General features: G+C 35.7%; 1 protein-coding gene across 1 annotated transcript; it reads left to right on the top strand.

Annotated features, from left to right (window-relative positions):
- Nucleotides 1–3,718: 3,718 nt before the first annotated feature.
- LOC134253324 (sialin-like) lies at nt 3,719–13,554 on the top strand. The gene is made up of 11 exons (XM_062735854.1): nt 3,719–3,825; nt 5,155–5,366; nt 5,508–5,741; nt 5,851–5,938; nt 6,038–6,133; nt 8,997–9,127; nt 10,187–10,336; nt 10,583–10,715; nt 11,060–11,210; nt 11,333–11,423; nt 13,147–13,554. The coding sequence occupies exons 1-11, from the start codon at nt 3,795–3,797 to the stop codon at nt 13,498–13,500; spliced, it is 1,671 nt and encodes a 556-aa protein (XP_062591838.1). The 5' UTR covers nt 3,719–3,794; the 3' UTR covers nt 13,501–13,554.
- The last annotated feature ends 574 nt before the right edge of the window (nt 13,555–14,128 follow it).

Raw genomic sequence — 14,128 nt, 5'->3', positions numbered from 1 at the left:
TACTTCTGTCTAACTCGTCCTTGTCCACAAATACAAACTGTCTAATTGAAACTGTCCTCTACTTCTCAGATATAATTACACTGTGAGCCAATGTGTCTTGGCAATGTTTAAACAGATCTGTTGCATCACCAATCATCTTGCCAGTTAGCATTGCGATAACATCTATTCTTCACCACTGCCCCAAGTTATAACAGACATTTTTCCATGACTGATCTCGTAACAGTTTTGACTAATATTTCCTTGCCTATTGCTGAGGTAACCAAAAGCAGTCTTACACTTATACTGAGCAGCGCGTCCATCTGTCCACTGATAAATTGAGTCCAATTTCTGTTGTTCCTCGATGATGGCTAAGCTTCGGTCCTCAAAGACTTTGACTAAAGTTTAGTCATGTTTCAAGTCATTAGAGATACAAATAATTGAATGTTTGAAAAGGTGGTCTATATTTTCTACTTTCTGCCTATAGTAACACATGATGTGATGACTTGTTACCAGATTTTAATCAAAGAAAGCACTCTGGACTTCATTCTGGAATGAGCATTTATAATTTTCGAAAAAATCCATAACCATCATCAGTTCGTTTGGTTTCAGGTGATCCTGTGTTTGCTGCCATTTAGCACGGAAAATTTATTAATAGGATATTCTTTCAGCGCAACCTCAAGGTCTTCAACAAGCTGAACGTGATTGTTTTAGGCTTACATGTCATAATTCGTTTCTTTGAATTGCCATTGCTATCACACCTATCAACCATTGTATACTCCCATTTATGCCAATCTATTGCGATATTCTCTTTGGAACAAAGGGCTACTACGAGTTTTAGAAACTCTTTTATTTTGTGTGTAACACATTTATTGCACAATCTTTTCAGACAATCATTTCTATGATGTTCACCTTCTGAAACCTTGCACAATGTTTCCTCTGTTAATGTTGTCTTGTCTGCCTTTGTTCCAAAAGCTTGAATATTGTCATGTTTCTTCATAAAAGACTTCAGAACTTCGACTTTTAGAAGTATAGGTTACAACATATTTGACATAAACAAGTTTTTCGACTTGTTTCCGATATTCGCCTCACATTCTTTGGTTTAAATGATTTAAATGTGGATGTCTTCGTTTTGAGACTTAATTAAACAATATATATAAGCATCACTTGTTGTCATTCTCATTACATGTTTTTGGAAAAAATCGTTTTTGCCACCAACCTTAATGCAGACATTTTTTTTGTTAGGTACTTCTCTACTGACTTCTCCAGATAAGTAAAAGTCCTGAACTTTTCTACGTGTACATTCATCTACTCGATCCTTCCTTTTTTTCTTATGTCTGGTTTCCACCAATGCTGATGCTTAGTTTTAGTTTTCAGAGCTCTTTTTTTCCAGTTTTCCGATCAATATTAAATAATGCCAGTTTGCATTGGATACTATATTTCTTACAAACTATAGCTGCTGAAGCAACTGTATGCAGCAAAGTTTGGTAAGCTCTGAGAGATGATGGGCATTTTTTTAGCTTTACTTGAGTGATATTTCTTGAAAAATGTTCAATCAAAATGTCTGCTAAATCTAGTTTCTTTTTGGTCTTGGTAGACATTATTCTTCCTTTTTCTTCTAATGCCCTGCCAGTAGATGGCGAATTAATCAGTTTCTCATGTAATAACCGTTGAACTTTTTTCTACACCTCGGTAAATGGCCCTTCTACTTGGAGATGCCTGTGAATTGCCATCATCATTGGGTTTTCTACCAGGATTTGATAATACACTATCATTATCCTGCTCTCTGCTTTGCATCAAACTGGAATTATTATTCTCATCTAAATTTATACTTGACATTAAACCTGCATTATCATTATCATCTGACTTTTCACCTGGCATCTACTTTGGATCAGTGTAAACACCTGATTTCTCTACTTCCTCATCAGATGATATTGCTTTCTTGCTGCGAGATAACTTCACACGTAGACACCATCTTTGTGTTCGCAAAAACTGCAGTTTCTTTTTTTCGACTGGCGTCGGAATTTCATAAATATTATGGATTCTGTTGAAGATTACGCAAGACGACGGGCATCAATGAAATAGAAGACGTTGACACTTTTTCAGAATGGATTAAATGTATCAGGTCCATGTTAAAATCGCATATTAAAAGATTGAGGGCAATATGAAAACCGTCTATCCTTCTGTATTCAATAATCCAGAAGTGAAGTGAAAAAAGAATTAGATAGATAACATGATCAGTACGTACTGGTCCCTGCTGAAAAAGCAGGTAACAACATTGTCTTCGTTTGTAAGGCTCATTATATAAATTGTATCTTAGAAGAACTTGGATTTAATTCTACTAATGGTAATCCAATTTATACTCATAGTTCCCTTTCTAAGGAAGAAATTCGTCAACTTCTCTTATGCAGCAATATACCCTCATCACCTGCATACGACGTTTATGTATCTAAAAGGAGGTGAATTATTGAAAAAACAAGTTGATGAAACAGGAATATCAACAGTCTCGTTTTAATTCATCATTTCGTAAGTTCTTTGGTCGATTCAATGACCTTGTCAGCAAATACAATTTATAATGGAGTCAAATGCTGACTGACGTTTCTCATACTTAATTGTTAGTCCATTAATTATACACTGAAATGGCGACGGATATTCCCGTTATTTCCCTATCATGACAAGGAGCACATGGGTGCGACCGGACAGCAGGGGATGCTCACTCTTCCATGGCACTTGATCCCTCCTCTGACTGATGTTTTGGAGGTCCGTGTTTGCTCTGCTCCTATTTTGTATTGTTTTATGGACTTTGATATTGAATACTGTTCGTTATCTCCATATCCTTTATTACACAGACAAGCAACTTACAGTGAAATAATGCAACTTACAGTGAAATAGGATATCAGTAAAATAGCAACTTACAGTGAAATAATGCAGAAGGACCCTATAAGGGGTATAGTGTATTAGGATATCAGTAAAGAGGTGAAATGAAATAGACACAGTGAGCTTGAGCTCATCTGAGCCAATCTCGACTCATGTACGTGATCGTCTCTGATCGAAAAGTCTAGCTTATATCTAAATTACATAAAGATCTGTATCCACTAAACCAGTGTTTGTGTATTCAACAAATTTATATAAAAAAACACTATTCTTCAAGCGAAGGTTTACACGATACGAAAGGGAGGTATGTAATATAAATTTGAGAGATTATCTAAAACCCTAATATATGTAAGCATATCACAATGTTGTATACATTCAATTTGTTCAAATAAATCAAATAAGGATAGAATCAACTTTGTCGAAATCCTGGCTTTTAGGGCTAGACACGGGCTCATCGTCGTTATAGATATATAGTGAAAATGTCGAAAATAAATCACAAGGTCAGTTTTAGATTGTGCTTGTAGGAGAATGTGTTATTTGTATCTTTGAGTACAGTATGTTATCGTCTTTCTTTGTAGCATAAGATTCCATACGAACAGCACATCTTTATACAATGCTAAACACATGCATCCTCCGTGTACTCTGAAGACCAAATAAGTTAACTGCTTACCGTAGCGCGTCCCAAAACAGTTGATAAAAATTAATAACGTCAAAAGGAATTTTATTTCAAAATAGAATGTCATGTATATAAAAAAAAATGTAATTACCCGAAAGGAGGATACCCAGAGACAATTGGAAACCCAGGAATTGGGTCGGTAATTTATTACCTCTCTGTGTACGTTGTTCCCCTAGTGGGAGTAGATACCAGGGGAGGTAAGCATGTCGATAGCTCGGGGTGATCAGAGGTGAACACAATGTATGATATGGAATAGACACAGAGAAACATGAAGGAAAAGAAAATCACAGAGGATGTTGGTAAGGCTACTTATCTCTGAGAAATTTTGCTAAATTATTAAAGATGTCTAAAAAGACATTTTACGTTACTATGTATTGATAATTTATCATTGTTCACGTACATAATTTTGATACTAGTAATTGGAGCCAATCAAATTCAATACTTTAAAAAAAACCTCATTTGATTTTCCCCTTGTGACTTCCACGCAATATTTTCATTATTATCCCACAATTTGATTAACGTTTATGTAAGTTTACAACCGACGTATTTTCCCATAATTCACCCTGTCAGGACACAATAACATTTAAAACATCGAATGCTGTCTCTTTTATTCTTACCAAAATGTGTTGTGAAACACTGATGCCCCTGTATGGCACCTTTTGGGAAAGGATCAATTTTCTCAGTTGCACTAAAAACGCAAATTAATGTCAAGAGAAGAAAACAATGTTGTTACCCAAAGAAAGGATTTGTCTCAATGTGAAATAAAAAATCTCAAGCACGAATCATTCAAAGTTATGTCCAAGGTTCAAGTTTTAAAAATGTGGGTCAAATTCCAATGTCAATGCCAAAAAGGGGAAGGCCTTGTCACAAGAAATATACGTTTTAAATATTAAAGCCGTAGCACTAAATGTTCAAAGTCAAGTTCAAAATTTTTGTTATTCAAAGAAAGGCCTTGACATAAGAAATACACAAATGAAATGTGAAAGCTCTAGTGCTAACTGTTTTAAAGTTACTGCCAAGGTTAAAGATTTTTTAAAAGCAGGATAAAACTCAAAGATCAAGTTTAAAAGTATTGATATTCATAGAAAACGTGGGTAGAACTTGTTGCAATGAATACACATGTGAAGTATGAAAACCCTGGAACCAACTGTTTCAATATGTGTCCAAGGTTAAATATTGTAAATTCTTGCAAAAGTGAGTCAAACTCCAAGGCTAAGAGGTCTTTGTTAGTACCAAAAGGAAGGCCTTGTCATAAGGAATATATATACTTGTGAAATATGAAAGCCATAACTTTAATCAATTAAGAGTAACAAGCAAAATTAAAGTTTTTGGAAGACATTAAGATATTACACTTTAAATCCCAATTTTTAAAATGTTCCGATTCAAATGGTTTTACTGAAAAGTTAGCAACGATGCATAAAATATAACTTTTGTATTATTTCGTGCTTGCTTCAAATTGCAGTTCAGTCACTTTGTCAAATCTACGTTATATTCATATTTTATTTCAAATCTTCAGTTTTAAATTTATTTGATATAAAATTAAAATAAGATATGAATGGTTTTGCTTCATTTTAGAACAAATATAATATAATATGGCATTTTCAAAATAATAATGAAAACACCTTTAGTTGATGACGATGTACCATGCTGTTTCTCTCAACGCTGGAAGACAGCCTACGTCAGCTTCTTGGGGTTTATCTGCGTTTATGCCGTGCGAGTGAATCTCAGCGTAGCTATCGTCTGTATGGTAAAATCCCAGAATCCCAGCAATAGCTCACGTGATAATGCCAGCACCCTAAGTCCATGTACTACTGACGACGAAAGTAGCTCCGTGTACGAGGTAACTACACTGGTCATCTGTAAAACTTAGTATATTTGAAAACAAGACCAGTTCAATATTTTCTTAAACAAAATTTTAAAAATACGGAAAAGAGAAAATGTTTTTTTTTTTTTAACTTAAATTATGTATACAAACTTGCAGCACGCCGAGTTTGATTGGTCTAAAACCACCCAGTCTACGATTCTTGCGTCCTTCTTCTACGGTTACATCGTCACCCAGGTTCCCGGAGGATGGCTGTCCGACAGGTTTGGGGGAAGACGGGTGTTTGGTATTGGGATGTTCATTGCCTCCATTTGCACATTGGTATTTCCGGTATGCGCGCGCAATTCAGTAATCTTGGTGTATGTTCTACGAGTTCTTCTTGGCCTATCAACGGTAAGAACATTGTTTTGTTTATATATTATTTTTATCTAATTAGATTTAATGTATCCACTTGTTTATATTACATGTTTATTTAAATATTTATATATTTAAATATTCATAGGCGGTGTCATTTCCCGCGGTTCAGTCGATATGGGGACGGTGGGCACCGCCATTAGAAAGAAGTAAACTGATTTCTTTCTCCTACCTAGGTAACGTTACTTATCTGATTTACATCTGAACAATTTTGAATCATAATTTGCAGTGACTGTCATTACACATTAGCTCTACAGCTTTCCCCTGACTTGTAGGTACTATGTTTGGAATGGTGCTGACTTTGTCTACCTCGGGTCTTTTATGCCAGTACGGATTTGACAACGGATGGGGCTCGATCTTCTACATCACAGGTTATTCACTTTATACACGATATTTATGTATCATATCGCGTAAAATTTTATTTTGAAAGATGACTTATTATTTAAACTATGTGACGAGCACAGGATGCGTTTTACAAAATTGTGAAATGTGTGAACCCAGGGTCAGGGATTCCTGTGGGATGGATTATTGCTGAATATTACTGATTTAATTAAAATGCCTTTTTGTTCCCCTACTCTGCCTATGGTATTAAGTAACCAAAGTTAGGATGCTAAATGTATAGTTATGGTGGTCACTGGTGCCTCTTTCTAAAATTGTGAATTTCATGGCATGGCCAGCATTTTTTTATTTTTAGGTTTACGAACATCAGAATGAAAAAGTCCCGTAGGAGGAGGAAATAAAAAAAAAAAAATAAAATTATATTTGGGATACATTATCGACTTTTCTATATTAATTTTTGCTTCTTTTTTTATGCTCTCCTAACAGGCTTCTTGCCACAGGACACATAAGGGTTACAAAGGGGAAAATACAACCTTTAATTGTTTATTTCATCATCTACCAGTTGGGGGCAGTGATATAAATCTTTTGATGTTGAACAAAATACAGATTTTATAAAAAAAAAATCAATTTTTTAAATCTCTTTTAATATATCTTCATTTTTGTTTTTAATGTGTGTTAGGTAGAAATTATTCTAAAATATTAATATACTTATGACCTATAAAAGTAATAATTCCTTTCATAAAACAGACAGGGAGTATTCCCAAGGAGTATTGAGGAGTAGGGTGGAATTTTTTTCAATTAAGTGTAAAATAATTTTTCTGGCTGCCATAAACGATACTACATGTCTGTATATATTTGTATATTCTTGTTTTTAAATAGTTGAAATATTCTATTTCTTTAGGCTATTGTTTATTTCTTCTTCAAATGGACTTAACTTCTCCCATAGTTTTATTCATTACATCGGATGCATAAGCGACCCTTTTCTGAAGAATGATGCTAAGACTGTAAGCTATGACAAAACCTAAACATTGTCTCTGACAATAGCTACCATGGGCAGTTTTAAACCTGTGGAAGGAAAATAATTTACAATTACAGACACTGAGACAGTTACTTTTGAATACGGATACATAATTATCTCACCAACATGTCACTTTGCAACAAAGTCGTCAGCATTTTATTGTTCTCTGAACGAGTGAAACGTTTTGAATGGCACTCTTATCGATAAATATTTACATTAAACCAAGCTTTAGTGCTGCTATGGACTTGACACAAATCTCCCTTCATTACCCGCCATGTTCATTTAAAACCGGAAGTACGAGTTCGTAAATTTGAAATCTCGATCCCGACTCAAATTTGACATCGGAAAGAAAAAATTCTGTTTTTCTGAATTTTATTTTTTTTTCTGAAAATTCAAAAACTTGAGCGGCGGGTTTGTAAACCTAAAAATAAAAAAATGCTGGCCCATCTTATTTAAAGCATGAACCAACTTCAATGGTTGAAAAGTTGTTACATTATGCTCAGGTAACCTATAAGGCCTCTTGTTTTTCTAAGTTAGCCTTATAATTTAAAAATCAAACGATACATACCAAGTTGAAGTTCTATTGTTATTCTCCGACGTATAGGTCAGTATTAGAGATCAGGTGAGATTGCAAAGCAATTCCCAGAATTCAGTCTTTTAAGGTGTTGTGACCACAAAACAAAACTCGCAATGCTAGGTGGGTGCAGTGTGGCACTTGATCTCTAATACTTACGTATACTTCGAAGAATTACAATCAAACTTCTACTTGGTATGCATCGTTTAATTTTTAATTTCTCCATCAGAATACGTCAGTATTGATATCATGTGATAGATTTAAATTTGGTCACAACACTTTATTAGGAAAATAAACTGATTTAGCAATATGTCTTATTGCATAAAACATCGACAAATTGAATTGACAAATATCACCAAATTTATTACAGCAATCAATTGTCAAAACGTGTTAAGTTTTATTGTCAGTTTCTGTAGAATATTTTGATAAAACTGACAGTCCAAAGTTATCACATTGAACAGTTCTGGTATAAAACCTATAAAATGTTCCCGAATTGGACCATCCTGCAGTATTCATGATGCTGATGAGCGACAGTTCCATAGACGTTGCAACACTAGTTACAGCGGAACGTGTGCTATGTGCACTATAAATGTTTGTGTCTATTCCAGATTCTGTCATCACTCTTTTGATCCAGCGGGCTATGGTGTAACTGGTTACAGCGTTACGTGGACTTATTATGATTTATTTTATTTAAACTTGGACTGATTATGATTTGATTTATCTTTAGGTCTACTGATTATGATTTTATTTTATCTGTACTTGGACTGATTATGTTTTAATTTTATCTTTACTTGGATTGATTATGATTTAATTTATCTTTAGGTCCACTGATTATGTATTTTATTTATCGAAAGGTGGATTGGTTATAATTTTATTTATCATAAGTCGGACTGATTATGATGTAATTTGAGTAATCTTTCGGAGGACTAATTATGTTTTAGTTTATCTTTTGGAGGACTAATTATGTTTTAGTTTATCTTTATAGGGAACTGATTATGATTTAATGTTATCTTAAGGTTGATTAATTATGATTTACTTTGTCTTTTCGAGTGGTTAGAAACCGAGGTCCCGTGTCGCAGTATGTGCTGGCACGAAAAGTATAGTGGTGGCTTCACATGAGTGAAAAATTCTCGAGAGGGACGTTAAACAATATACAATCAATCAACAATCTTTCCGAGGACTAATTATATATTATAGCTTATCTATCAGGGGTCTCATTATGTTTAAGTTTATCTTAAGGTGGAATTATTATGATTTTTTATTTATCTTAAGGTGGACTGATTGGAATTTTATTTTTCTGAAGGTGGCCTAACTCTGTTATGGGTCTTTGCATGGTTCTACGTCACAGCAGATACACCAGATCAACATCCACGCATTTCTAAGGCAGAGAGAGATTATATAACCTCTTCCATAGAATATAATACAACAATACGGGTAACTATCATTTCACCTGAAACAAATTCAAAAACAAGATGTGTTTGTGAAACAACTATGCACATGTATAACAGTTTATGGCAAGGGTCGAAGTTTCTCATAGAAGTTAAACTCCAAGGTCAACCTTCTTGGTATCCAAAGGCAGTTCTTGTAACGAGGAATATACCCATAAAGTATGAAAGCCCTAATACTAACAGTTGAAAAGTTATGAACAAGATAAAGTCTTTAAAAAATGGGTGAAATTCTAAGGTCAAGGTCAAGAGATGAAATATTTTTATACCATTGTATGGTCTTGTTACAGTAAATACACATGCAAAGTATAAAACCTATAAAACCCCAAGCACCAACTATTCAAAAGTTCTGGCCAAAATAAAAGGACGAAATTTTTATAACAGAGGGTTAAACTCGAAGGTCAAGATCTCAAGATCAAATTTGGTGGTGTCCAAAGAAAGGTCTTGTCTGAACGGATACACCTGTGAAATATGAAGCCCTAGCTCCACCAACACAAGTGATGGAGTCGCCCGCGTGGCGCAGTGGTTAGAGCGTCTTCTCTGAAGTAAGTAGTAGATCTTTACTCGCGGGTTCGAATCCCACTCTGGGACATGGAGACCGGTCCTTCGGATGAGACCATCTAAACCGAGGTCCCGTGTCGCAGTAGATGCTGGTACGAAAAAGATCCCCCACTGAGTACCGAGTATAAGACAAAATTTGCAGCTCTCCACCGGCAAGTGGTGGCGTCTCCATAAGAGTGAAAAATTCTCGAGAAGGACGTTAAGCAACATGCAATCAATCAAAAGTTATGGCCAAGTTTTTTTGCGGGCAAACAGATAAACAGATTTACAGACAAACAGAAGACGGTTGAACGGACGGACAAGGCAAAAACTATGTACTCCCGAATCTTCTATTACAGGGACATCAAAATATTTGTTTTAAATATATATATAGCATATATAAGACAAGAAAAATATGTATAATTTCAGATCACACTCCTCTGAAAGTGACTTCGATTTTCATTTGTTAGATATAAAGCAGTTTGAAAATAATTTTTTTCAAAACCAGACACCGAAGACACCTTGGAAGTCGATAGCGATGTCGTCTGCCGTGTGGGCGTGTCTGACGGCCCACGTGTGCAATAACTGGACAAATTACACCCTGCTCACCAGTCTCCCTACCTTCATGAAAGAAGTCCTCAAGTTTGACATAAAAAGCGTGAGTCAAGTTATTATAATAATAACTGCGCGATAGACCTGTGTACTAGTATGTCAAGCTTTCACGAATATGCCAATCATTTGAAAATAATTTATCACGTGAATCACACAAAATAAAACATTTCTGTTCAAATCAAGCTTGAATAATTGATAACTTACAAGAGTTCCCGTATACTTGACATTAATGAGTAAATTGTCTGTCATTGCAAATTACGACAAAAAGCTTTCTTAACCATTATAATTACAGAATGGAGCGCTTTCAGCGTTACCGTACATCTGCCAGGCGGTGTCCGGATTTCTGGCGGGTCAAACAGCGGACATTATCCGATCCAAGCGCATCCTCAACACCACTAATACCAGGAAATTCTATCAGATCTCGGGTATTGAAAAATTCATAAAAATAAAAATGTTTTTTTTTTATCATCTCTCATCTGTATCGATCATTTTGTGTCGTTATACAATGTAGTTTACATAATATTAATATAATGGTAACTCGTGCTTATGTATTTGAACCATTCAAAAATTTAATATCATAGAGAGTAAATCAAATTTGACCGCTTTTAATACTAATTAAAGGATAAAAATATCATTATTGGTTTTGCCGCATCGTAGAGGGGAGATCTGTTTGAATCCAAGATCTAAGAATAGGTATAAGTCAGTAATGTAAAACTGGTTAAAGTTGCACTTTAAAGAATCAAGAGAATGCAGACAATTTTTTTTGCAGCGTTTATTGGTGCCGGCGCTATGTCTGTGGCGGTAGGATACACGGACTGTGACCAGCGAGGCGTGGCGGTGGCGCTGCTGTCTCTCGCGGTGATGTTCACTGGACTGTGTCGGGCGGGATTTACAGTTAACCACGTGGATATTGCTCCAAAGTAAAATAAAGATTTTTGATATTTTACTATGAAGCAATGACTTTCGATGATGAAAATATATATGTAGACTATCATTTCATTTTGTATATATACTAGTAGTATATATTATGTTCTCCTACAAGGTACGCCGGTGTGCTGTATGGAATCACCAACACCATGGCGACCATTCCGGGGATGTTAGCACCAATTGTTGCTGGGGAACTTACCCCAAATGTAAGAAGTAATTGTATTTAATTTATAGCATATGAGTAATATAGTAAATGTCATTAGTGGGTAGAGACATACATGTACATGTAAATAATATTAATTTTCAAACAAGAGGCCCATCGGCCTTAACGGTCACCTGAGCATCATTTAACAACTTTCCAACAATTAAATTTGCAATTTATTCATGTTTAAACCTGGGGTCATGGCATTCAGAATTTTGATAGAAGCACCATTGCTCACCATAACTATACACTTAGCATCCTTTCTTTGGTTACTTATTACCCATAGGCAGTGTAGGGGAACAACAAATTGAGTTTCAACTAATCAGTAATTTTCAGTTGTTCCCCCATCCCACAGGTACCCCTAACCCTGGGGCCACACATTTCACAGTTCTGGAAAAGGCGTCCTAGCAGATTTCAAAATATTACCCAGTAATTAGTTTTCAAAATATAATAATCCCCCCCCGCGCAGGATACCCCTGACCCAGGGGCCTTAAAATTCACAATTCTCAAAGAGTGATTCTTGTTCAATATAACTTTATCATATAGGTAGTTCATCTGCCTAATACCCAGGACAAAGAAGATTTTCAATGAATCCATGCATGCGCATTTTCACTATATTATCAATAAAGACCGGCCCTAAAACGAGAACCCCAGACACGGGGGCCATGAAATTCGCAATTTAAGAAGAGACACCCTTGTTCATCATTACTTAGTAGGCAAAGCATCTGCTTAATACCCAAAATCAGAAGAATTTAAGATACTCAGAGTTAATGCATTTTCACTATATAATCAGTAGAGCCCCGCCCTAACAACAGAACTCCTGACCCTGGAGTCATGAAATTCACAATTTTAGAAGAGGCACCCTTGCTCATTATAACTATATAGTTCATCTGACTAATACCCAGGAGCAGAGAAGAAAATTTCCAAAGAAATAACGTATTTTCACTATATACTCTGTATAGCTCCGCCCTAACACTAGAACCCTTGACCGTAGGGCCATGATCTTCATAAATTTGGTAGAGGGCTCAATGCTTATTACAATCATGTTAACTATTTGACTGCTTGATCTGTAAAAGTAAAGAAGATTGTTAAAGATTTCATTAATTTTATTGGTTTTTGGCCCCGCCCCTCTGACCTTGGCCGGGACCACGAAATTCACAATTTTTGTTCCCTTTCAGCCATGGACGCTCTATGCCAAAATCGGTTGATCGAGCGGTTGCACAGGAGTTGAAAATGTTCAAATGTAAACACACAATACACCACAACGGACGAAACAGATAGCAATAAGTCACCTGAGTTTATACTTGGGTGAACTCAAAAATTTGAAAAAATTATATTCATGCCTACTGTATATTTTGTTCTTCAGTTATATATTTACACAGTTATATGTAGCTCTGTGGGCCATTAACCATAAGGACATGTGCAATTTGTGTTGCTTGTTGGTCTCTGGTCTTGCTAAATAACTTTTTCAGTTACTAGCATAACATGTATTGCTCTACTTGGGTTTCAAGAGCTCAAATTGAAAGCCATAACGTTTCAAGGAGTGAAATAAACAACACAAAATTGAACAATTTTACTGAAAATAGCAGAGGAGGTTATCATTATGTCTGTAAAGTTGAAACGAATAGCGTTTAAAATTTACACTTTTTACGTATACAGTTCTACTTGTTTTTTCCTTTCAGTATAAAGTATAGAATTATAAAATACCATATTTGGTTTACTTACAGAAATCACAGTCGGAGTGGCGATACGTTTTCTTTGTCTGTGCAGGGTTTGACGTGTTTGGCGCCATTATTTATGGTTTGTTTGGCAGTGGAACGATTCAAGATTGGGCTCGTGATGAGGTAGAACTGGAAGTAACTATTGGTAACGAAAAAATCCCCGGTAAAAACAACGCTCAGCCCAAAAATCCAATTACAAAAGACGATTATTCTAAAGAAGAAACAAAGGAAGAAAACTTGGGAGAAAAAGAATCTCGTGAAAACGAAGGTCCGATTTACAGTGTTGTTCAGCGCCAAAACGACCCAGAACCTCATTCTGATGGAGACGCCAATGACAATGCAAGGACAATACAGTTTTAAATAAATGTATAGTCTATCATTTGTAGTATTAATTTGAAAATAGTACATAAAAGCTGACATGAACTCTTAAAAAGGCATCAGTTTTCATCTTTGTACGACTTACTACATTCCTGTACGCCCTTGTCCGCCATATTTCTTCGATTCCGCCATATTTAAAGCTGAACACGACTCGTAAATAGGCATACGCCATTTTTGATAGCATTATCTACGATACATCAATACTAGGGTATACTCGTCGCATTCGTTACACCTGACTGCTTTATTGTCACAGGTATCGGCGTGGAATGGCGACCCGTGTTCGTGCTGGTTATCTTGCATTACCTTTGTTTATATTTTATTGCAGTTACGTTTATCTATGTTGTTTGTATACTGCACTGACTTGTGTGGTATCTTACTTCCCTGCATACGACGAAGTATTAAGTTATTATTCTCGCTACCAGGTCCTGTAAAGCATACGTCCGTCTACACCGGTGTCCACTGATCACACTGACAAGTCTCTAATTCTTGCCCTATTTATAGGGGACTGCAGGGTAGCGAGTCTCGAGAACTAAAATGGCGGACACAATACTTTTACGAATCGTGTTCAGCTTTAATCGAAGATTTTTGGCCACCTGTACCTGCTATATAT

The sequence above is a fragment of the Saccostrea cucullata genome, unplaced genomic scaffold (genome assembly GCF_032062105.1).
Source record: "Saccostrea cucullata isolate Sc308-1 unplaced genomic scaffold, CSIRO_AGI_Scuc_v1 ctg176, whole genome shotgun sequence".
NCBI classification, from domain to species: domain Eukaryota; kingdom Metazoa; phylum Mollusca; class Bivalvia; order Ostreida; family Ostreidae; genus Saccostrea; species Saccostrea cuccullata.
The sequence above is the reverse complement of the archived record's forward strand: the minus strand, read 5'-3'. Positions and strand labels throughout refer to the sequence as shown.

Bases quoted from the DNA above. Each gene is read 5' to 3' on its own strand.
- LOC134253324 (XM_062735854.1), top strand. From the start codon at position 3,795: ATGAAGGAAAAGAAAATCACAGAGGATGTTG. The intron at 9,128-10,186 runs GTAACTATCATT...TTTCAAAACCAG, and splicing joins AATATAATACAACAATACGG to ACACCGAAGACACCTTGGAA. The intron at 11,424-13,146 runs GTAAGAAGTAAT...GTTTACTTACAG, and splicing joins CTGGGGAACTTACCCCAAAT to AAATCACAGTCGGAGTGGCG.